This window comes from Lutra lutra, chromosome 2, assembly GCF_902655055.1.
Source record: "Lutra lutra chromosome 2, mLutLut1.2, whole genome shotgun sequence".
Lineage (NCBI taxonomy): Eukaryota > Metazoa > Chordata > Mammalia > Carnivora > Mustelidae > Lutra > Lutra lutra.
In genome coordinates this window covers 154,565,086-154,587,688 of record NC_062279.1, presented here as the reverse complement: position 1 = coordinate 154,587,688, position 22,603 = coordinate 154,565,086, and the positions used below count along the sequence as shown (strand labels likewise).

The following is a 22,603-nucleotide window of genomic DNA, read 5'->3' as shown; positions in this document are numbered from 1 at the left end:
GCTTTTCCTGTGTCTGTCCACACATCCTGTGCTTTTGTCTTTTATTCTGTTCGTATGGTATATTCCATGAACTGATTTTTAGATGTTTAATCAACTTCACATTCCTGGGGTAAATCCCACTTGACCATGGTATATAATCATTTTATATGTTGCAGAATTCAATTTTCTGATATTTTGTTGGTTATTTTTGGAGGCGTTGTTTGTTTGTTTGTTTTTGTTACAAATTGTTCTTCCCACCCCACCCCCCTAAACTGGAGTTATTAAGCCGTTTGCTGGATTCCCATGGCACTCCGGAGGCCCCCTAGGGATCTCTGTCACAGATCCCCTCTGTGGCCTTTATGTGTCCCTCACTTGGCTTCCGCCATGCTCCTGTCCCACTTCCCTGCTTCCTCGCGGGTTTCTCCTGGGGACAATTTCCAACAAACCACTTCCACACCCGTCCTCTTCTCAGGTGCGGCTGGTGGGGACGCGTCCCAGGTATGGCCGCGGAGGAGGAGCAGCTCCGGTCACGTGGCCCCTCACAGCCCCTCCCACTCCTCACACTAACCTGGCTCCTGGGATTCTCCTGCAGGTGATTTACGCCCTCAACACGCGCCAGGATGAGGCGGAGGCCAGCATGGAGGCGCTGCGCGAGGCCCACCAGGAGGAACTGCAGAGTGCCGTGGCAGAGACCAAGGCCAGGCTCCTGCAGGAACAGGGCCGCGGAGAGGAGGAGGCCCTGCTCCAGCGCATCGAGGCCCTAGAGAGCGCACTGGAACTGCAGAAGAGGCTGACGCAGGAGGCGCTGGCGCAGTCGGCCACGTGCAGGCTGGAGACCAAAGAAAGGGAGCTGAGGGTGGAGGCTGAGCACGCCGAGCGGGTCCTCAGCCTCTCCAAGGAGATGCTGGAGCTCAAGGCTGACTACGAGAAGAGGCTCAGGCACCTGACAAGCCACGAGGCGCCCCAGTGGGGCCGGCTTTCCCAGGAGGGCCCAGACCCTAAGGGAGAGCCAGGCCACGGCCACGAGATGCGGGAGGTCCTGCTGGAGGTAGAGCGGCTGCGCGTGGAAAACCAGCAGTTGAGCAAGGACTATGCCCGGAAGGCAGAGGAGCTGCAGGCCACCTACGAGCGGGACACCGAGGCCATCCGACAGGCCATGCAGCAGTCGGTGAGCGAGGCCCTGTGGCAGTGGCAGGAGAAGGAGACGGACCTCCGCAAGAACTTCCAGGTCCAGGAGTCGGCCCTGCAGGCCCAGGTCAGGAAGCTGGAAGGGGATCTGGAGCACAGAGGCCGCAAGATAAGTGACCTGAAGAAGTACGCCCAGAAGCTAAAGGAGAGGACACAGGTAAAGCAGGGTCTCTTGCTAGCTTTTCAATGGGATCATAAACATGGTCCCTAATTTAAATACCTACTCTGTGTTGGGCACTGTGCAAGGCACTTGACTCCCACCCAAGTGACTCTTATTTCCCTTGAGGTCAACGACATTCTGTCAGCAAATATTTATGGAATTTCTACTGTGTGCCAGACCCGGGGCAACAGGTAGGGGACACATGGCAAGCCAGACTGGGTCCCGGACCTTAGAGAGCTTCAACACTTAAAGTTAACAGAGACGATAATTTCAGTCTAGAAATGGAGAGGCTTAAAAACTAACCTTGCTAGGCACACAGCTCGTAAGTTTCTTAACTGACGCCAGCCTCATTCTAAAGCCCTGCTCATTCCCTAACAATTTACCTGTCCTGAAATCCTGGGACTTGGCTTTCATGGCAAGCCCGACTGTTGACAAGACAGACCCCTAACAAACCCCACACACTCATAGAGCCCCATCTCTGAAAGTTGCAGCAGCTAATATTCTTAGTAATCCTTGAGCATTTTTTCAGTCCCAGGCACTTTATCTCATTTAATCCTCATGGCCGAAATGTTAAATAACATGCCCAAAGGCACACAGCCCATCAGGATGAGTAGGGATTGGGTGAACAGGAGCCTCTGAATTCCAAAGACAAGAGTGGCTGCTGTGCACTGACCCACCTTTCAGATCTGTGCACATCGTGCGTCTCCACTGCAAACTGTCCCCAGGGCAATGAGACCCTTTCTGTCTGTTTAGGACCTGGATGTGCAGCTCAAGGAGGCACGGCAGGAGAACTCAGAGCTGAAAACCACTGCAAAAAAACTTGGGGAGAAGCTGGCTGTTGCCAAAGACAGACTAATGCTGCAGGAGTGTCACGTGACACAGAAAAGCGGTGAGAGGCACTGTGAGAGTTTTTTGTTTGTGGGTTTTTTGTTTTTGTTTTTCTTAACAGAGAGAAGGGCCGCTGCCAGGTTGGCTGGTGCTGCTTGCACCCTGAGACTGTTGAGGGAGCAGAGCGAGGGTAGGCTGTTTCATCTGATCCCTGTTGGGCGAGCTCAACCCAGGCAGGGTGCTCAACCCAGGCAGGGCACAGGTGAGCTGCCACAGTGTGGAGAGCTAAAAGGTATGGTGCAGCAGGACCCTTGCCCCTGAAACCTCTTGCTTGAACGGCTCAGCACTGCCTTCTCCTCCATGCTGAAGCAACACTTCATATTTTTCCCATCATTTCACAGTGACGTTACTGGGTCTCCCCAGTAGTGCTGTGAGTGGGCGTGGTCAGTGTCTCCCATGATGCAGATGAAGAAACAAGGCTGAGGAAGGGTAGGTGGCTAGCTCAAGGCCACAGGTCATGATAGAACAAGTGTATCTGAGCATATCTGACTCCAGAGTGCCTTCTTCTGAAGGAGGAGACTCCTTCATCAGCAAGTTCTTAAATACTACAGTGTGATCAGCTTCATCCTAGGAGATATAGAAAAGACACAAAACATGGGCTCTGCCCCCAGGGAGCTTATGGGACAGTGACTTTATAGTCTGGAGCACCGTTTGGTATCATGCAGTGACCCAGGCACCAGGGGAGTGAAACATTCTGGAAAGAAGTCACCCTGGGCTGGAAAGGTGTGGAGGAGGAGAGGTTTGAATTGGAACCAGAAGTGTGTGGAGGAGTTTGTGCAGTGTTTTCAAAAGTGGGGCAGGGATACCTCCTAAGAATATGGGAAGAAAACAATGAGCATTTCTAGTTATATTTACTTTTTGTCTTATCTTTTACATTTAAATCTTTGGAATGTATATATATGCAGGAACACGCTCAGTGGTTTTTTTTCAACCTATGGAAAGCATGATCAAAACATTTTGATGATGATTGGTTTAATAAGCTAGAACAGGGCAACTGTTTGAACTCAAGATGCTGCTTGAGCAAAGACAACAATCACCACTTTGATTGTGCTTGACAGCTAGAAGGCCACAGAGCAGCAAGTCCACGCAGAGTGGGGGTAGAAGAGTTGAATAGCAGAATGGGTACCTGACTGCAGAAGACCTTGAACACAAGGGCATTTTAAATGATGTTGAAACATATACTTGCAGATGACATGAAGACGGAGCTAGTTTCAGAGAAGGAAGTCCTAGGAAAGGCAAATGACCTGGAAGGCCACAGTCTCCATCCTCAGCAGGAGCCAGACTTCCCCAAGGAGTGTCCATGCACCAAAGGAGGCCCAGAGGCACAGGTAGAGTCTGATCCAGCCCTGGGAATGAAGAAGTCACAGGAAGCTTTGCTGGAATGAGCTTCAGGTAGAGGCCAGCTCCCAACTATGACAGAGCCACTTGGCACCAGCAGGTCCCATGGTTTTAGGGGTGGACATGTGGGTGTGAAGTTCCAGCTAACTTCCTGCCATTTGAAATCAGGAGACTAAGAATATAGCAGAATTCTCCCCACTTCTTTTGCTGGTTCCTGGGAAACTAGAAACTTGCATAGGACTTCCACTATCTGTTCCCCAATCAAAACAAACAAAGAATTCTTTAGACACAGCTGGAGTGGGCTGGAATATCCAATCCCATGACCGTAGGTACACGTTTCCAAAGAGCCTTTTGCTGATGGTGGATAAAGTGAAGGCTGTTACGAATATCAGATCTTATAGTCCTATGAACTTTATGGCCCCTGGTGCTACGAGCAGTAAAACCAGTGTGTAAATGTTGTAAACTCTGTACCAAAGAGAAACAGTGATGCCCTGCCCCTCACCCCACGCTGGCAGGTTTACAAGGCCCTTTCTCTTGTTTATAGACCAAGAAAGAGGCAAGTATTGAGACGGAATATATGAAGCAACAATATGAAGAAGACCTTCGCAAAATCAAACATCAGACAGAAGAGGAGAAGAAACATCTCAAAGACCAGCTAGTGAAGCGACTGGAAGACTTAGTGAAGAAGCACATGCTAGAAATCAAGTCTGTTCGCTCGTCGGTGGAGGCTGAGAGGAGGAAGCTGCAGAAGGTGGGATCCCCTTCCATAAACTCTGTTCAGATTCTTTGTCCTCTCCTCTCCCTCCCTCTTTTTCTCTTGTATTTCTTCTTCCCTTCCTCAGACACTTACTGAGCTCCTGCTGTCTGCACATCTCAGTTATTTGTCTGACCAAGGGAGTGGAGGGTCTTTGGAGGAGAAGGGGACACCCCTAAGGCTGGGAGCAGGTAGGGGCTAGAGTCATTGACATGAGGTAGAATTGTATCCTCTGAGCGCTGAACTGAGGGCATTCAAGTCTCCTCAGCAAAACCAGACAGACATTACATGAAGAAAGCTCTCTGGTCCTAGCCGACTGCCTGGATCCAAATCCGAGCACTGCCACCCTCCAGCGTCGGGAGCCCTGTGAGTTATTGAGCGCTGGCCCCTCAGAGGGAAAGCTGGCTTAACTGAGGTTCCTCATTTATAAAGCAGATGATGTTAATAGCACTTCCTGGAGTAGCTTCGAGGATTAAATGAGGTAATCTGTGTGAAAACACAAAGCATAGTGTGTGCCTGGGGCATAATACGTAGAAGCAGGTGATTAATCAGTGGCTTGCCAATGTGAGAGAAGATTCTTGCCCTCTGGGTCCTGTTCCAACTTCCCACCAAAGGGGGCAGCTTTCTGCTGAGAAGGAATGCAGAGCCTCGTCTCCACATGTCTGCTGGGAAAAGCAAGTAACATCTGTGGTGTTTTAGGGAAAGAACGGAGTGTAAATCAGTAATATTATGAACACAGCCTCTTTATCATGCGAGAGCCTGCGTTATCAGCTTTGACTCTTTGCTGAAAGACGGTCATATAGCCCTGAGGAATGCAGTGTTGTGCCCTGGTGAGGAGTAGTGGGTATTGGGGTATGGAGTAGTGGGTACTCCATGAATGGATGTGTTGGGTAAATAAACTCAAAAAAGACCCAAACTGGTTGTGGTCTAGGAAGTCATGATGCATCCACTAGCTGTATGACTTAACCTCTCCGAAACATGATTTCTAAAATAAGGATAAATACTTTGAGGGCTTGTTCTGTGGATTCCTTATGGTATTATATAAAAACTCTTAGTTCAATGCACAGCATGCAGTAAAAATTCAATAAACGGTGGCTATGATTAGTTACTGTGTGCACAGGGTGACATCATGTGTGTTAATATTGGTTAGTGCCTACTATACTTTTTTTTCTAATTTTTAATTTTTTGGGTGTGCCCACTATAATTTGTAAAGCACTTTATTCTTAGGAACATATTGATTCTTCCAAACAGGATTACAAAATGGGTGTTCATATTTCATTGTTTTAAAATTTTTAAATATTTTATTTATTTATTTGAAAGAGCGAGAAAGCACACAGGAGCTGGGGGAGGCACAGAGGGACAGGGAGAAGCAGACTCCCCGCTGAGCTGGGAGTCATATGTGGGGCTCGATCCCAGGACCCCAGGATCCTGACTGGAGCCAAAGGCAGCTGCTTAACCAACTGAGCCACCAGGCATCCCAACAGGTGTTCGTATTTTAGAGATAAGAAAACAGAGGCTGAAAGATGTTATGTATCAACTCACACAGATAGGGAGTGCTGGAGCTAGTATAAAAACCTGATAGCCTGAGTCCAGAGCCCATGGTTTCCACCCCTGCGCTGGGCAGGAAGCAGCTGTGTACAAAGCATTTTCCTCCCTCCTCCCGTGAGCTGCGAGGGGTCACACAAATCCAATCCTCAGACAAACAGCTGAACACTCTTTCTATCCAGAGCCACAGTCAGTGGGAAGAACAGTGGCTCTCCAGAGCCACAGGTTACCCTGGTAACCTATTAGCCAAGCCTGACTCTGACTGTAGAAATCTCATTGCGGCTTTAATCAAGGAGCATGAGTCCATATGGGAAATGAATCACATAGAAATAAATTGTGTTCCCCTCCTGGTTTGGGGTGGGAGTGTGCTTCCCCCCACCTTTTTTAAGGGACCTTTAGACCATTTACAGGGAATGTAATTATCACTTAGTCTGCCATCTTGCTGTTTTTGTTACATCTGTTCTCTTTTTACTTCTTTTTCTATTCTTCATTTATTGAATTTATTTCTTATATTTCCTTTTTTAATCTTCACTAATGACTTATTAGCCATTTTTCCTTTTTTGTCTCTGGGAGAGGTGCTCTTGTGGTTGCTCTAGGATTTACAACATGTGTCTTTAATTTATCACTGCCACCAAATACTATTACATCCCATGTATATATTACTTCATTGTACAAACCTTACAACAATACATCTCCATTTATCCCTTCCTGACCTTTGTGCAGTTGCTGTCATATGTTTTACATTACATGTTACAAACTCAACATGCATTGCTTTTCTATTTCTTTGAAAAGCCAGTTATTTTTTAGGGAAAAGTTTTAAATGAGAAAAGAAATATTTCTTATATAATTTTTATTTTTATGTTATAATCTTATAGTTATCCTTTCCCATTTCCCATTTCTACAGTCTTTGTTGCTTTGGCCTGAAGAATTCCCTTTCACATTTCTTGTGGTATAAGTCCACTTACAGCAAATTCTCTCTGTTTTTATATATCTGAAAAAGTCTTTATTTTGCCTTTATTTTTGGTAGATGTAGAATACTAAGTTTATAGAGGTTTTTTTTTTTCTTTCAAAAGAAAAAGATGTCATTCAGCACTTTTGGGGTTGCATTTTCTTCTCACGAAAGCTTGGCAGCCCCTCTTATTCCCCCACATATAATAAGTCTTTTGTTTTCTGACTGCTTTGAGTTTCTCTTTGTCACTGGTTTCCACACCTTGATTTTGGTATGCTATGTATGATTTTTTTGTATGTATGTTTTTCTGCTTGGGGTTCATTGTATGTCCTGATCTGTGGGTTTATAAACACATTGTTTTTCCAGTTTGGAAATTTTAAGGCCATTTTCTCCTTGGACCTCCCCTCCTTCTGATATTGTCCTCCAAGTCCCTGAAGCTCTGGTCATTTATTTTTAGTCTTCGTGTCTCTCTGTGCTTCAGTTTGGAAAGTTTCTCTTCTGTATCTTCAAGTTCATTCATCTTTTTATCTTTTTGCACATCCTACAATTTTTTAAGCCTATTTGGTTTATTTTTTCATTTCCGAAATTCCATTTGATCCTCCTTTATAATCTCCCCTTTTCTCCTCATTCTATTTGTTTTCCTTTAAATTCTTGGGTATGTTTGTAATTGCTCTTTTAGCATCCTCATCTGTCATTTGGTTTTTTTCCACCTATGGTTGAGTCTTCTGGTTATGAGTCCCATTTTCCTCCTTCTTTGGATATTTAGTAATGTTTTATTGGATGCTAAGCATTAAGAGTGTTAACTTTGAAAGACTGCATTTTGTTAGTACCCTTTCTTGAGTGCTGAATTTTGTTTGGGCCAGCAGGTAAATTACTTGTGAGTCAGCTTCATCTTTGCCAGACTTATTCTTTTTATTGTTAAAAGATACCATTTTCTAGACTTTTTTAAAAACTTCGTTAGGATCAGTTTAGAGTAGCGTTTGCTCTGGTACCACCTTAACTTTACTACTGAAGTGTGAGCCTTCGTGGAGTCTAATGCCAAATGTACTGACTAATACTGGTGTTACTATGATTGCTGATGGTGACTCTAAGTGACATTTTTGAGTTCCTACTCATTGACTCTTGCTGCTGTACCACCAACTTTATTATAAATACATTCCAAATAGTAATATTTCTTCTCAAAACAGGTTAACATATTTTTCTTTAAAAACATGGAGTTCAGGGGCACCTGGGTGGCTCAGTGGGTTAAAGCCTCTGCCTTCGGCTCAGGTCATGATCCCAGGGTCCTGGGATCGAGCCCTGCATCTGGCTCTCTACTCAGCAGGGAGCCTGCTTCCTCCTCTCTCTCTGCCTGCCTCTCTGCCTACTTGTGATCTCTCTCAAATAAATAAATAAAATCTTAAAAAAACAAACAAACATGGAGTTCAGGTGATGACATCAGGTTGGCCACAGTGAGAACCACCTGGTAATTGGCCACAGGGAGCAAGACCAAGCAGAGAGCCCCCTGGTGATTGGCTGGGGAGCAGTGATATGCTTAGGAGGCATTGGATGAACAGTGGCTGTTAGAAAAGCCCAGTACCCAGCAGCTATAACGGGGGTACTCTTCCGGGTTCTCCGTTCCTGCTAATGGCAGCTTCTCTCTGACTGGTCTTGCCCCCATCCTCTTGCCCACACCTTTCAGTCCACTTCATGTACACTTCTACTTTTCTGCCCCTCTGACGTCCCGTGAGTACTTATACTGGCACTCAGCACCACCTGGACCCAGGCACCCCTGCAGGGCTGGTCAGACCACCCAGTTACTCAGTCCCATTTGGCAGAAAGGCAGGGGGCTCTGGGAATCACAGTTCAATAGACCCTCACCCAGTCGGGCAGAGCCCCTCTAGTCCTCTGGGATCATAACCTGACTCAGCACAGGGAAGTCAGTGGCATGTCCTGAGGGTCCCCTGGACATTCTGCTGAGCTGGAGCCTTATGTCCAGGGTCAGCACAGGAGAAACTAATCCTCTAGACACATGGCGAGGTGCGAGCACACCAATCCCACAGAGCAGAGTGAGACACTCTCCCGGAAATATAGCTAATGGGCACATCTCTGAACCAACTCAGCATGGAGCCAACAAGTCCCCAGGATGCTAGGCTGACCAAGAGACACCCTCCTGGAAGCCCTCCAATGCAACAGAGCACAGGACAGTTGAGACTTCTGGCTGGGCCAACCAAGAGCCCTTTGACCAGGAGTCCACTGACCCAGATCATCACTAGACAGCCAAGTCACCTAGACATCCAGATGATGGGGACTTCTCCAAACCAGCTCAGCTAGGATTAACAAGTCTACAAGACAGTGGGCCCACTAGGCCCCATTCTGCTCCAGCTCACCATAGGGTAAACAAATTGCCTAGACAGTGCACCCACCAGGAATCTTCCAACTGTCAGCCCTCAACCCAGCAGAACATAGGGCAATTAAGTCCACTTAGACACCAGGTTAACCAGGAGCCCAGTGATCTAGCTCATCACAGGATGAACTAAACCCCCAGATATCCAGTCTACTACAGGTTTTCCGACTCACATCAGTACAAGGTGAACCAGTACCCCAATCCTGGGCTAATGGGGAGTTCCCTGAACCAAGTTAGCAGAGGGCTATGGAGTCCCCCAGACACTGGGCCCACCAGGAGCCTACCATCCCAGTTCAGCACAGGGCAAACTAATCCCCTGGACCTTTGGCTGATGACCATCCCTTTGATGAGAGTGAGCCCAAGGCCACCAAGGCCACCAAGGCCCCTGAATACCTGGTCAATGGAGAATTCTCCAAACCAACTCAGCATAGAGCTAACCAGTCCCCAGGACAGTGTGCTCATTGGGTACTCTCATACCAAAAGCCTTCTGACCCAGCTCACCATGGCACAAAAATGTTGCCTGGACACAGGGATAACTGGGAGCTCTCCAGCTCAGCAGAGCACAGGGCAATCAAGTCTTCCAGCTGGGCAAACCAGGAGAGTCCTTCAACCAGGAGCCAACTGACCCTGATCAGCCACAAGGCAATCAAGTCCCCTGGACCTTCCACCAATGAGGAATTCTCTGAACCAACTTAGCAAGGCAATGGACTCCCCCAGACACTGGGCTCACCAGGAGCCCACCAACCCAGTTCTGGCAGAGCAAACTAATCCCCTGGATACCTGGCTGATAACAAGCCCTTTGACCCATATCAGCTCAAGGCAAGCCAGTCCTCTGGAACCCTGGCCAGTGGGGAATTCTCTGAACCAATTCAGCATAAGACTAATGAGTCCCCAGGACAGTGATCCTACTGGGTGTCCTTGTACCAAAAGCCTTCTGACTCAGCTCAGCATGGTGCAAAAAAGTTGCCTGGACACTGGGCCAACTGGGAGCCCTCCACCTCAACAGAGCACAGGGAAATTGAATCTTCCACCTGGGCCAGCCAGGAGCCCTCTGACCTGGACCCACTGACCCAGATCAGCACTAGGCAACTAAGTCCCTTGGACCCCTGGCTAATGGAGGATTCTCTGAAGCAATTCAACATAGGGTTAAGGAGTCCTCTCAGGACAGTGGGCACCCTGGGTACCTTTGTACCACAAGTTCTCTGATCCAGCTCAACATAGGATAAACAAGTTGTCTGGACACTAGACCAACTAGGATCTCTCCAGCTCGGAGCCCTCAACCCAGCAAAGCACCGGCCAACCAGACAACTGAGTCCACTAGATATACTAGGCCAACCAGGAGCTCTAAGACCGCTCATCATAGGGTGAACTCATCCCCAGGACATCCAGCTGACCACAAGCTTTCTGACCCAGATCAGCATAAGGCAAACAAGTCCCCCAGACCCTTCATTAGGGGTAAATTCTCTGAACCAACTTAGCACAGGGCTATGGAGTCGCCCAGACGCTGGGTCCACCAGGATCCCACTGACCCAGTTCATCACAGAGCAAACTAATTCCCTGAATACTTCTCTGATGGGCAATTCTCTGAATCAACTTAGTACAGGGCAAAGAGTCCTCAAGACAACAGACTGGGTGCTCTTGGACCAAGAGTACTCTGACCGCACTTAGAATGGGACAAATGAATTCCCCAGACATCTGATGGACTAGGAGCCCTCTAGCCAGTAGTCATCCCACCCAGCTCAGCACAGGGCAAACGAGTTCCCCAGACACACTGCAGACCGGAAGCTTTCTTACCAGTCAGCAAAGGGCAAATGAGTCCCCTGGCCACCCAGACACCTGCAAGCCCACTGACAGAGTTCAGCATAGAGCAAGGTGAGTCTCCCAGACACCAGCATTTGGGAGCCTTCCAACTGAAAGCCCTATAACCTGGCTTAGTTCAGGGCAATGAGCTCCAGTATAGCCAAATGACTGGGAGACCTTTGACCTAGCTCAACACAGGATAAATGAGGGCCAGGGACACCCAGGCAATTCTCCAACCCCACTCAGCACTGGATAAGCAAGTCCCTTGGACAATCAACTGAACGCAAATCCTCCAATCAGGAACACTCCAACCCAGCTCACCACAGGTCAAAAGAGTCCCCAGGATATCTGACCAAACGGGATCCCTGCCACTACAGCTCAGTGAGAGATGAATGAGTCTACAAGGCACTCAACAGGCCAGGAATTCCACCCAGCTCAGCAGAGGGCCAAAGATTCCCTTGGATGCCTGGCTGACCAAGGGCTTAGCACAGGGAAAATGAGTCCCCGGGACATCTGTCTTCCAGGGGAAGAGCCAGGACAGAGGCTATCTGTGAAGGTAGAGTTTCCTCCCCCTGTTGGAGGCTGGCTCCCAAATGTCACTGAGTTGTGGCTGAATGCCAAGGCCTGACCAGTGCTTGGAACCACTCAGACTACAGTCCCCATGTTAGGTCACTGTGTAGACATACTGGTGAGCCATGGCCCTCAGCCCTCTGGCCTGGAACCAACTCCAGCCTGTATGCTGGTGGCACATCATTTGAGGGGTCTTCATCTTTTGGGAAGTTCTCTTTGGAAGGAGCGAAAGACACCATGCCTTAAATGAGATAGAAAGCAGAAAGAGCTGCCCCTGGAAATGAAACACATCAGTAAATCTTTGACAGGGTTCAACAGAAAGTCTGAATTTATGAAAGAAGCTTTTAATACAAGGAGGGGAAGGAATAAATCTCCCTTTCAGAAAGTGAGCTAAAAGATCTGATTTTAACGTGTGAAGAAGAAAACCAAAGATTGAGAAATCTGTTCTATCACTGGGTGTCACAAGAATTAAAGAACACCTTGCCTGAGAGCCAGACCTCCCTGGACATGGCCTGAGACAAAGAGGAGGCTGAGAGGAAGTTCCAGAGGACACCCAGGCCAGCATGGAAGAATCATCAGCTGAACTTCTCCAGGCTCACAACAGGTGTTCCCACCTGGAGGGGGAGTGAAGGCCTTACAAGAATAGGCTAACCAGTGGGGTCAGAGGCAGTCCAATGTCTGGGAGTTGGAGAGCTTCATCAGCAACATTCATGGCTTTCTGGAATCGTTGGCCCATGGAAATGGTGATGTCCCCACCCATGCCACCCAGGATGGCAAAGAAAAGGAGCTGGCGTGGATTGGGGGTCACATCCTGGATTGGACACAAATTTCAGGATTTATAGGAACTTTAAATAATTTAAAATAATCATTTAAAAATAATAATTTTATTTTGTGTTTTTTTATTGTTATGTTAGTCACCATACAGTACATAATTAGTTTATGATGTAGTGTTCCAAGATTCATTGTTTATGTATAAAACCCAGTGCTCCATGTAATACATGCCCTACTTAATACCCACCACCAGGCTCACCATCTCCCCACCCCCTTCCCCTCCAAAATTCTGTTTTTTTCTCTGAGTCCAGAGTCTCTCATGGTTCATCTCCCCTTCCAATTTCCCTCCCTTCACTTTTCCCTTCCTTCTCCTAATGACTTCTGTGTTATTCCTTATGTTCTACGAGTAAGTGAAATCATATGATAATTGGCTTTCTCTGCTTGACTTATTTCACTCAGCATAATCTCTTCCAGTCCTATCCATGTTGATGCAAAAGCTGGGTATTCATCCCTTCTGATGGCTGAGTAATATTCCATTGTATATATGGACCACATCTTCTTTATCCATTCATCTGTTGAAAGGCATCTTGGCTCTTTCTACAGTTTGGCTATTGTCGACATTGCTGCTATGGACATTGGGGTACATATGGCCCTTCTTTTCACTACATCTGTATCTCTGGAGTAAATACCCAGTAGTGCAATTGCTGGGTCATTGGATAGCTCTATTTTTAATTTTTTGAAGAATCTCCACACTATTTTCCAAAGTGGCACCAACTGGCACTCCCACCAACACATCCTCTCCAACATTTGTTGTTACTTGCCTTGTTAATTTTTGTCATCCTAACTGGTGTAAGGTGGTATCTCAATGTGGCTTTGATTTGAATTTCCCTGATGGTTAATGAACATTTTTCATGTCTGCTAGCCATTTGTATGTCTTCTTTGGAGAAGTTCGTGTCTTCTGCCCATTTTTTGACTTATCTGTTTTTTGGGTATTGAGTTTGAGAAGTTCTTTATAGATCTTGGGTATCAGTCCTTTGTCTGTAGTGTCATTTGAGAATATCTTCTCCCATTCTGTGAGTTGCCTCTTTGTTTTGTTGATTGTTTCCTTTGCTGTGCAGAAGGTTTTGATCTTGATGAAGTCCCAAAAGTTCATTTTTGCTTTTTTTCCCCTTGCCTTTGGAGATGTGTCTTGAAAGAAGTTGCTGTGGCCAGCGTTGAAGAGGTTACTGCCTATGTTCTCCTTTAGGATTTTGATGGATTCCTGTCACACATTGAGGTCTTTCATCCATTTTGAGTTTATCTTTGTGTATGGTGTAAGAGAATGGTACATAGCTGTCCAATTTTCCCAGCACCATTTACTGAAGAGACTTATTTCCACTGGATATTTTTTCCTGCTTTGTCAAAGATTAGTTGACCATAGAGTTGTGGGTCCATATCTGGGCTCTCTACTCTGTCCCACTGGTCTATATGTCTATTTTTCTGCTAGTACCATGCTGTCTTGATGATCACAGTTTTGTAATAAAGCTTGAAATCAGGCAACATGATGTCTCCAGCTTTGTTTTTCTTTTCCATCATTTCCTTGGCAATTCAGCCTCTTTTCTCGTTCCATACAAATTTTAGGATTGTTTGTTCCAGCACTTTGAAAACTGCTGATGGTATTTTGATTGGGATGGCATTGAAAGCTTAGATTGCTCTGAGCAGTATAGACATTTAACAATGTTTATTCTTCTGATCCATGAACATGGAGTGTTTTTCCATCTTTTTGTGTCTTCTTCAATTTCTTTCATGAGTGTTCTGTAGTTCCTCAAGTATAGGTCCTTTACCTTTTTGATTAGGTTTATTCCAAGGTATCTTATGGGTTTTGGTACTATTGTAAGTGGAATTGGTCCTCTAATTTCCCTTTCTTACAGTTTCATTGTTAGTGTATAAGAAAGCAACTGATTTCTGTACATTGATTTTGTATCCTGCCACTTTACTGAATTGCTGTAAGAGTTCTAATAATTTGGGGATGGAGATTTTTGGGTTTTCCACATAGAGGATGATTTCATCTGCAAAGAAAGAGAGTTTGACTTCTTTGTGAATTTGAATACCTTTTATTTCTTTTCTTGTCTGATTACTGTTGCTAGGACTTCTTGTAATATGTTGAACACTAATGGTGAGAGTGATCATCCTTATCCTTTTCCTGATCTCAATGGAAAGGCTCTCAGCTTTTCCCCATTGAGAATGATATTTGCTGTGGGTTTTTCAGAGATGGATTTTATGAAGTTGAGGAATATTCCTTCTATCCCTATACTCTGAAGAGTTTTAATCAGGAAAGGATGCTGTCTTTTGTCAAATGCTTTTTCTGCATCAATTGAGAAGACCATGTAGTTCTCCTCTCTTCTTTTATTAATTTGTTCTATAACAATGATTGATTTACAAATGTTGAACCACCCTTGCATCCCAGGGATAACTCCCACCTGGTTACAGTGGATAATCTTTTTAGTGTAATGTTGGATTCTATTAGTTAGGATCTTGTTGAGAATCTTAGCATCCATAATCATCAGAGTTATTGGTCTGAAATTCTCCTTTTTGATGGGGTCTTTGCTTGGTTTGCGGATCAAGGTAATGCTGGCTTCAGAGAAAGAGTCTTTAGGTTTTCCTTCTGATTCTGTTTTTTGAAACAGCTTCAGGAGAATAGGTGTTATTTCTTCATTGAATGTTTGGTAGAACTACCCAGGGAATCCTTCAGTTCCTGGACTCTTGTTTTTGGGGAGTTTTTTTTTTCTTTTTTTATAAACATATAATGTATTTTTATCCCCAGGGGTACAGGTCTGTGAGTCGCCAGGTTTACACACTTCACAGCACTCACCATAGCACATACCCTCCCTAATGTCCATAACCCCACCCCGCTCCCCCCAGCAACCCTCAGTTAGTTTTGTGAGATTAAGAGTCACTTATGGTTTGTCTCCCTCCCAATCCCATCTTGTTTCATTTATTCTTCTCCTACCCCCCTAACCCCCCATATTGCATCTCCACTTCCTCATATCAGGGAGATCATATGATAGTTGTCTTTCTCCGATTGACTTATTTTGCTAAGCATGATACCCTCTAGTTCCATCCACATCGTCACAAATGGCAAGATTTCATTTCTTTTGATGGCTGCATAGTATTCCATTGTATATATATACCACATCTTCTTTATCCATTCATCTGTTGATGGACATCTAGGTTCTTTCCATAGTTTGGCTGTTGTAGACATTGCTGCTATAAACATTCGGGTGCTCGTGCCCCTTCAGACCACTACGTTTGTATCTTTAGGATAAATACCCAGTAGTGCAGTTGCTGGGTCATAGGGTAGTTCCATTTTCAACATTTTGAAGAACCTCCATGCTGTTTTCCAGAGTGGTTGCACCAGCTTGCATTCCCACCAACAGTGTAGGAGGGTTTCCCTTTCTCTGCATCCTCACCAGCATCTGTCATTCCTGACTTGTTAATTTTAGCCATTCTGACTGGTGTGAGGTGATATCTCATTGTGGTTTTGATTTGTATTTCCCTGATGCCGACTGATGTGGAGCACTTGTTCATGTGTCTGTTGGCCATCTGGATGTCTTCTTTGCAGAAATGTCTGCTCATGTCTTCTGCCCATTTCTTGATTGGATTAGTTGTTCTTTGGGTGTTGAGTTTGCTAAGTTCTTTATACATTTTGGACACTAGCCCTTTATCTGATATGTCGTTTGCAAACATCTTCTCCCATTCTCTCAGTTGTCTTTTGGTTTTGTTCACTGTTTCCTTTGCTGTGCAAAAGCTTTTGATCTTGATGAAATACCAATAGTTCATTTTTGCCATTGCTTCCCTTGCCTTTGGCGATGTTCCTAGGAAGATGTTGCTGCAGCTGAGGTCGAAGAGGTTGCTGCCTGTGTTCTCCTCAAGGATTTTGATGGATTCCTTTCTCACATTGAGGTCCTTCATCCATTTTGAGTCTATTTTCATGTGTGGTGTAAGGAGATGGTCCAATTTCATGTTTCTGCATGTGGCTGTCCAATTTTCCCAATGCCATTTATTGAAGAGGCTGTCTTTTTTCCATTGGACATTCTTTCCTGCTTTGTCGAAGATTAGTGGACCATAGAGTTGAGGGTCTATTTCTGGGCTCTCTATTCTGTTCCATTGATCTATGGGTCTGTTTTTGTGCCAGTAGCATGCTGTCTTGATGATGACAGCTTTGTAATAGAGCTTGAAGTCCGGAATTGTGATGCCACCAACTTTGGCTTTCTTTTCAATATTCTTTTGGCTATTCCAGGTCTTTTCTGGTTCCATATAAATTTTAGGATTATTTCTTCCATTTCTTTGAAAAAAATGGATGGTACTTTGATAGGAATTGCATTAAATGTGTAGTAGATTGCTTTAGGTAGCATAGACATTTTCACAATATTTGTTCTTCCAATCCAGGAGCATGGAACATTTTTCCATTTCTTTGTGTCTTCCTCAATTTCTTTCATGAGTACTTTATAGTTTTCTGAGTACAGATTCTTAGTCTCTTTGGTTAGGTTTATTCCTAGGTATCTTATATTTTTGGGTGCAATTGTAAATGGGATGGACTCCTTAATTTCTCTTTCTTCTGTCTTGTTGTTGGTGTAGAGAAATGCAACTGATTTCTGTGCATTGAATTTATATCCTCACACTTTACTGAATTCCTGTACAAGTTCTAGCAGTTTTGGAGTGGAGTCTTTTGGGTTTTCCACATATAGTATTGTATCATCTGGGAAGAGTGATAGTTTGACTTCTTCTTTGCCGAGTTGGATGCCTTTAATTTCCTTTTGTTGTCTGATTGCTGAGGCTAGGACTTCTAGTACTATGTTGAATAGCAGTGGTGATAATGGACATCCCTGCCGTGTTCCTGACCTTAGCGGAAAAGCTTTCAGTTTTTCTCCATTGAGAATGATATTTGCGGTGGGTTTTTCATAGATGGCTTTGATAATATTGAGGTATGTGCCTTCTAGCCCTACACTTTGAAGAGTTTTGATCAGGAAGGGATGCTGATTTTGTCAAATGCTTTTTCGGCATCTATGGAGAGTATCATATGGTTCTTGTTCTTTCTTTTATTAATGTGTTGTATCACATTCATTGGTTTGTGGAGGTTGAACCAACCTTGCAGCCCTGGAATAAATCCCACTTGGTTGTGGTGAATAATCCTTTTAATGTACTGTTGAATCCTATTGGCTAGTATTTTGGTGAGAATTTTTGCATCTGTGTTCATCAAGGATATTGGTCTGTAGTTCTCTTTTTTGATGGGATCCTTGTCTGGTTTTGGGATCAAGGTGATGCTGGCCTCATAAAATGAGTTTGGAAGTTTTCCCTCCATTTCTATTTTTTGGAACAGTTTCAGGAGAATAGGAATTAGTTCTTCTTTAAATGTTTGGTAGAATTCCCCTGGGAAGCCGTCTGGCCCTGGGCTTTTGTTTGTTTGGAGATTTTTGATGACTGTTTCAATCTCCTTACTGGTTATGGGTCTGTTCAGGTTTTCTGTTTCTTCCTGATTCAGTTGTGGTAGTTTCTATGTCTCTAGGAATGCATCCATTTCTTCAGATTGTCAAATTTGTTGGCGTAGAGTTGCTCATAGTATGTTCTTATAATTGTCTGTATTTCTTTGGTTTTGGTTGTGAGCTCTCTTCTTTCATTCATGATTTTGTTTATTTGGGTCCTTTCTCTCTTCTTTTTGATAAGTCTGGCCAGGGGTTTATCAATCTTATTAATTCTTTCAAAGAACCAGCTCCTAGTTTCATTGATTTGTTCTTTTTTGGTTTCTATTTCATTGATTTCTGCTCTGATCTTTATGATTTCTCTTCTCCTGCTGGGTTTAGGGTTTCTTTCTTGTTCTTTCTCCAGCTCCTTTAGGTGTAGGGTTAGGTTGTGTACCTGAGACCTTTCTTGTTTCTTGAGAAAGGCTTGTACCTCTATATATTTTCCTCTCAGGACTGCCTTTGATGTGTCCCACAGATTTTGAACCGTTGTGTTTTCATTATCATTTGTTTCCATGAATTTTTTCAATTCTTCTTTAATTTCCTGGTTGACCCATTCATTCATTCTCCATGTATTTGGGTTCTTTCCAAATTTCCTCTTGTGACTATTTCTAGCTTCAGAGCATTGTGGTCTGAAAATATGCAGGGAATGATCCCAATCTTTTGATACTGGTTGAGACCTGATTTAGGACCCAGGATGTGATCTATTCTGGAGAATGTTCCATGTGCACTAGAGAAGAATGTGTATTCTGTTGCTTTGGGATGAAATGTTTTGAATATATCTGTGATGTCCATCTGGTCCAGTGTGTCATTTAAGGCCTTGATTTCCTTGTTGATCTTTTGCTTGGATGATCTGTCCATTTCAGTGAGGGGAGTGTTAAAGTCCCCTACTATTATTGTACTATTGTCGATGTGTTTCTTTGATTTTGTTATTAATTGGTTTATATAGTTGGCTGCTCCCACGTTAGGGCATAGATACTTAAAATTGTTACATCTTCTTGTTGGACGGACCCTTTGAGTATGATATAGTGTCCTTCCTCATCTCTTATTATAGTCTTTGGCTTAAAATCTAATTGATCTGATGTAAGGATTGCCACCCCTGCTTTCTTCTGATGTCCATTAGCATGGTAAATTGTTTTCCACCCCCTCACTTTAAATCTGGAGGTGTCTTCGGTTTTAAAATGAGTTTCTTGTAGGCAACATATAGATGGGTTTTGTTTTTTTATCCATTCTGATACCCTGTGTCTTTTGATTGGGGCATTTAGCCCATTAACATTCAGGGTAACTATTGAGAGATATGAATTTAGTGCCATTGTATTGCCTGTAAGGTGACTGTTACTGTATATTGTCTCTGTTCCTTTCTGATCTACTACTTTTAGGTTGTCTGTTTGCTTAGAGGACCCCTTTCAATATTTCCTGTAGAGCTGATTTGGTGTTTGCAAATTCTTTCAGTTTTTTTTTATCCTGGAAGCTTTTTATCTCTCCTTCTATTTTCAATGATAGCCTAGCTGGATATAGTATTCTTGGCTGCATGTTTTTCTCGTTTAGTGCTCTGAATATATCATGCCAGTTCTTTCTGGCCTGCCAGGTCTCTGTGGATAAGTCTGCTGCCAATCTAATATTTTTACCATTGTATGTTACAGACTTCTTTTCCTGAGCTGCTTTCAGTATTTTCTCTTTGTTGCTAAGACTTGTAAGTTTTACTATTAGGTGATGGGGTCTGGACCTATTCTTATTGATTTTGAGGGGGGTTCTCTGCACCTCCTGGATTTTGATGCTTGTTCCCTTTGTCATATTGGGGAAATTCTCTCCAATAATTCTCTCCAATATACCTTCTGCTCCCCTCTCTCTTCCTTCTTCTTCTGGAATCCCAATTATTCTAATGTTGTTTTGTCTTATGGTGTCACTTATCTCTCGAATTCTCCCCTCGTGGTCCAGTAGCTGTTTGTCCCTCTTTTGCTCAGCTTCTTTATTCTCTGTCATTTGGTCTTCTATATCACTAATTCTTTCTTCTGCCTCATTTATCCTATCAGTAAGGGCCTCCATTTTTGATTGCACCTCATTAATAGCTTTTTTTATTTCAACTTGGTTAGATTTTAGTTCTTTTATTTCTCCAGAAAGGGCATTTATATCTCCCGAGAGGGTTTCTCTAATATCTTCCATGCCTTTTTCGAGCCCGGCTAGAACCTTGAGAATCGTCATTCTGAACTCTATATCTGACATATTACCAATGTCTGTATTGATTAGGTCCCTAGCCTTCAGTACAGCCTCTTGTTCTTTTTTTTTGTGGTGAGTTTTTCCGCCTTGTCATTTTCTCCAGATAAGAGTATATGAAGGAGCAAATAAAATACTGGAAGGGTGGCAAAGACCCCAGGAAAATATGCTTTAACCAAATCAGAAGAGACCCCAAATCGTGGGAGGGAGAAAGGGGATAAAAAGAAGTTTAGAAAAAAAAAATTTAAAAAAGAAAACAAAGAAAAAATATAAAAAAGAAAAAAAATATATATATATATGATAAACTAGTTAAAAAACATTAAAAAATAAAAGGGTAAAAGTTAAACAAAATTAGCAGAAGAGAAAAAAATTAAATTAAAAAAAATTAAATTAACCGCAAGACTAAAGAATCATGGGAGAAAGCCATGAGTTCTGTGCTTTGCTTTCTCCTCCACTGGAATTCTGCTGCTCTCCTTGGTAGGTGAACTTTGTCTTGGCTGGATTTCTTGTTGATCTTCTGGGGGAGGGGCCTATTGTAGTGATTCTCAGGTGTCTTTGCCCAAGGCAGAATTGCACCGCCTTTACCAGGGGCCAGGCTAATTAATCTGCTCGGGTTCGCTTTCGGGAGCTTTTGTCCCCTGAACACTCCGTAGAGTTCCTGAGGACGGGAATGAAAATGGCGGCCTCCCAGTCTCTGGCCCGGAGGAGCCGAGATCTCGGGGCCCCACTCCTCAGTGCGCCCTCAGAGAACAGAGCCCAATCACTCCCGTCTCCCTGGCCTCTGGCCACGCTCCGAACTCACCTTTTGGGAGGTTTTTGATCACTGCTTCAATCTCATTACTGGTTTTGATCTAGTCAGGTTGTTAATTTCTTCCTGTTTCAGTCTTGGAAGTTTATAGGTTTTCAGGAATGCATCCATTTCTTCTAGGTTGCTTAACTTATTAACATATGGCTATTGATAATAATTTCTGATGATTGTTTCTTTTTCCTTGGTGTTAGTTGTGATCTCTCTCCTTTCATTCATAAGTTTATTAATTTGAATCCTTTCTCTTTTCTTTTGGATTAGTCTGGCCAGTGGTTTATCGATCTTATTAATTCTTTCAAAGAACCAGCTTCTAGTTTCATTGATGTGTTCTACTGTGTCTCTGGTTTCTAACTCATTGATATCTACTCTGATCTTAATGATTTCCCTTTTTGTGTATGGGGTATGCTTAATTTGTTGTTGATTCCCAAGTTCTTTAAGGTGTAGAGAGTTTGTGTATTTGGGATTTTTCTATTTTTTTTTTTTGAATGAGGCTTGGATGGCTATGTATTTACCTCTCAGGATCGCCTTTGCTGTATACCATAGGTTTTGGACCGATGTGTCTTCATTCTCATTGGTTTCCGTTCTTTGATTGTTTAAGTTCTTTGATTTCCTGGTTGATCCAAACATTCTTGAACAGGATGGTCTTTAGCTTCCAAGTGTTTGAATTTCTTCCAAATTTTTCTTGTGACTGAGTTCCAGTTTCAAAGCATTGTGGTCTGAGAACATGTGGGGAATAATCTCAGTCTTTTGGTATCAGTTGAGACATGATTTGTGACCCAGTATGTTGTCTATTCTGGAGAAAGTTCCATGAGTCGTCAAGATGAATGGGTATTCTGTTGTTTTAGGGTGGAGTGTTCTGTATATATCTATGAGGTCCATCTGGTCCAATGTGTCTTTCAAAGCTCTTGTTTCTTTGTTGATTTTCTGCTTAGATGATCCATCTGTTGCTGAGGGTGGCATGTTAAGATCCTCTACAATTAACATATTCTTATCAATATGTCTCTTTATTTTGATTAACTGTTGGCTTATGTAGTAACAATTTACAGTTCTTAGATCTTCTTGTGGGATAGACACTTTGAGAATGATGTAGTGTCCTTCTGTATCTCTGACTACAGTCTTTAGCTTCAAATATAAACTCTCTGATATTAGAAATGTTACCTCAGCTTTCTTTTGAGGCCCAGTGGCATGAAAGATGGTTCTTCATCCCTTCACTTTCAGGCTGGATGTATCTTTAGGTTCAAAGTGATTCTCTTGTAGATAGCATATGGATGGGTCCTGTCTTTTTATCCAGTCTGCAACCCTGTGCCATTTTATAGGAGCATTTAGACCATTCCACATTGAGAGTCATTATTGAAAGATATGCTTTTATTGTCATCATGTTGCCTGTGAGATCCTTGTTTCTATAGATTATCTCTCTAAATTTCTCTTCTATATCACTCTTGGGGTCTTTCTTCTTTTATAGAACCCCCCTTAATATTTATCGTGGGGCTGGCTTGGTGGTTGCATATTCTTTTAGTCTTTGCCTGTCTTGGAAACTCTTTATCTCTCCATACATTCTAAATGACAGCCCTGACAAATAAAGTATTCTTGGCTGCATATTCTTCTCATTTAGTACCCTGAATATGTCTTGCCAGCCCTTTTTGTCTTGCCAGGTGTCTGTGGAGAGGTCTGACATTATTCTGATATTCCTCCCTCTGTACATAAGGAATCTCTTCCCCTGAGCTGCCCTTAAGATATTTTCTCTGGTGGGTTGCCTGG

The 22,603-nt window shown here is 43.7% G+C and overlaps 1 protein-coding gene across 2 annotated transcripts in view; it reads left to right on the top strand.

The window, feature by feature from the left end:
• Positions 1 to 22,603, top strand: part of FAM184B (family with sequence similarity 184 member B) — a 194,762-nt gene that overhangs the window by 82,298 nt on the left and 89,861 nt on the right. Inside the window, exons 2-5 of one of the 2 annotated variants that reach the window (XM_047718983.1) lie at positions 572 to 1,324; positions 2,081 to 2,228; positions 3,404 to 3,543; positions 4,098 to 4,304. In XM_047718983.1, the coding sequence (XP_047574939.1) occupies positions 572 to 1,324; positions 2,081 to 2,228; positions 3,404 to 3,543; positions 4,098 to 4,304 (1,248 nt within the window). The remainder of the gene's footprint in view (positions 1 to 571; positions 1,325 to 2,080; positions 2,229 to 3,403; positions 3,544 to 4,097; positions 4,305 to 22,603) is intronic. The other variant, XM_047718984.1, reaches the window with a different exon arrangement.